General features: G+C 58.7%; 2 protein-coding genes across 2 annotated transcripts; both read right to left on the bottom strand.

Moving 5' to 3' along the window:
• Nucleotides 1-46: 46 nt before the first annotated feature.
• VDAG_01241 (uncharacterized protein) lies at nt 47-572 on the bottom strand (the record flags this gene model as incomplete). Its single annotated transcript, XM_009650127.1, has 2 exons — nt 47-140; nt 214-572. 2 exons carry the CDS (start codon nt 570-572, stop codon nt 47-49), a joined length of 453 nt encoding a protein of 150 aa, XP_009648422.1.
• Nucleotides 573-1,543: 971 nt separating this feature from the next.
• VDAG_01240 (uncharacterized protein) lies at nt 1,544-1,942 on the bottom strand (the record flags this gene model as incomplete). The annotated part of the gene is made up of 2 exons (XM_009650126.1): nt 1,544-1,755; nt 1,822-1,942. 2 exons carry the CDS (start codon nt 1,940-1,942, stop codon nt 1,544-1,546), a joined length of 333 nt encoding a protein of 110 aa, XP_009648421.1.
• Nucleotides 1,943-2,346: the final 404 nt, after the last annotated feature.

Genomic DNA, 2,346 nt, shown 5'->3' with positions numbered 1-2,346 from the left:
CGTCATGGCCTCGACGTGGGCGACGCTCTGCAAGTACGGCACGAGCTCAGCAAAAGACGTCGTCGTTGTGCCTGTCGCCCTTTTCTGGCGGATTTTCATCGTCAGGGCCGCGCATGCGCCCAAGCCAGATGACGACTCGGCTGCACTTCCGTAAATTCGACCCATCTTGGGCACCTCTCTTGACTTGTCGTCGTTGTCCCCTGGTTGATGCACACAGCATCGGCCCAGAGGGGCAGCGCCTCCAGGGTCTTGTGGTCGTACATGGATTCGCGCAATTGGCGCAGGGCCTCGATCAGGTTCAACGTGAACCTGCACGACTTGCCGTTGACGCTGGCGACGCCCGTCTCATCAGGGTCGCCCCATACGTAGGAGAGAGCGCGGTAGCGGACATGATCGTCAAAAGCGACGGTGCGCAGCTCGCACACAATCTTGTCTGTGCGCTTCGCGCTCGGCTTGATGGTGAGCAGGCGAATAGAGGAATCAGACAGCGGCTCATAGGAGGCTTCCAAGGAGTGTCTGCTGCCGGCGTGCAAGAAACGGCGCATGCGTTGGGAGAGTTCGGCGACGTCCATGATAGTGTGTACCGTTGCCAGCGGCAAGCTGGATGTTGGGTGTACTGTCGATGCCAACTTTTCTCAATCTAACAGGCCTTGTCCGGGTCGTCACGCTGGGTTTTATCTCCATCTAGTGCTGATGAGGCGTGGCATGCCGTCCCCCCCCTCCTCCTCCACGCTAAGTGGACGAGGCCCATCGCCGTGCATCCATCAACAGAAGTGGAAGTACAACTCGCAATTTGCAGTGCAGGTCTAGCGCATCTGCAGTGCAGCCCCGTCGCCAGCGGTCTCGTTTCGCGACATTGGAGGCCTGGGCAAGGCTGTAGTGGCGGCCACGCCGTCAGACGATGATGCGTCGCTGTAGTCAAATATCTCTATGCTGGCCACTCGAACTGACGATGCCCCGGGGCTGAGCTGGCCGCAGGCGGTTCGAAGGATCGAGGCGCCTGGTGGGCAGTGGACTGGACTGCAGCTGCTGCATCGACAGGGGGGATTGGTTGTTGAAGACCGAAGGACGGAAACTCGGATGCGAAGACGGTCAAAGCCCCAGAAAGGGAGAAAGGGGGAGGGGTGGGTGACATAAGCCGAAGCCCGGATGCCTCCTGCCTCCTCTCCCGATGGACCCATTATTCACCGGCGGAAGGTGCGACACTCTGACGACATCGTTCATCGACAGGCAGGAGCAGCAGACCTGTAAGCGGCAGGAGTGAGGAATGGGGCACAATGCAGCTCACCAAACAAGAGATACCTACCTCAATAAAGGTAGATACTTAGGTCACGATAAAGTATCACTTGGATTCAGGAGAGTCGTTGATACAAGCAATCCCATCGTACCGATGCAAATGCCCCTTTAAGCATACACGCCACGCAATTTGACCTTCCAAAAAAAAAAAACTCCGTTCTAGCCGCTCATTACAAGTCGTTCCCGCTTCCGTATCCGTCAAGGCAGGGGAATCGTCTGCGCTGCTTTTGCTCCCAGCAGCCACACTTCACAGGCCGTCGCGCATGCTCGTGCCGGCCTTGTGCGTCTCCTCGGCCGCCTTCTTCGTCTTCTCCTGCAGCTGCTCGGGCGTCAGGTTCGCGTTGCGGTCCGCGTTGATGGCCTCCTCGCTGTCCGACGCCAGCTCGGGCTTCCAGTGGCCCTTGCCTTCCTTCTGCTTCCGGAGCGAGTCGTCCTGGTGCTTCTTGTAGTCGGCGTCTTCTGGAGCGCGCGTCAGTACAAGCATGGCTTTTCTTGCTGCCCCCTTGGCGAAGGGGTGTCACGTACCGCCTGCGGACTCCTTGAGGCCGGCGCGCGCCGTCGTCGAGAGCTGGAAGCTGCGGCCGGCGGCAATCTTCTGGGCCATGACGCGCGCGGGGCGAGCAGAGAGAGCGACACGAGAAAGCATCTTGACAGTTGTTTGCGTGTAGATGAGGACGGGGTTGTGTGCGTTTCGTGGGATCGATGAACTGAAGTTTCTCAGGCAGTGATGTATGTGACGAGCCAATTTTTTTTTTCCAAAGGGGCAATTGGTAGTGGAAAAACCTCAGCAGGAGCATTCAGTTTTAATACAAACAGCAAGCACCCGAGGACCAGTGGAACGACAAGCTCCCCTCGCAGCGTCATGACGATCGCGGCCGAGCTAGGCGGCTCTTCTCCATGGCCCGTGACGTCACGATCGCGAATGGTCCGGTGCTGTGGGGACCTCTTTCCCGGCACGGGCAGGAGGAGGGAGACCAGCCATCGACAGCCGACGCATTGGAAAAAAGCTACTCCTCAACCGATCTTCCGCCCCCCCCCCCTTTTCTTCTT

Source organism: Verticillium dahliae, genomic scaffold (genome assembly GCF_000150675.1).
Source record: "Verticillium dahliae VdLs.17 supercont1.2 genomic scaffold, whole genome shotgun sequence".
Lineage (NCBI taxonomy): Eukaryota > Fungi > Ascomycota > Sordariomycetes > Glomerellales > Plectosphaerellaceae > Verticillium > Verticillium dahliae.
Note: the sequence above shows the minus strand (reverse complement) of the source record. Positions and strands in the feature narration are given on the sequence as shown.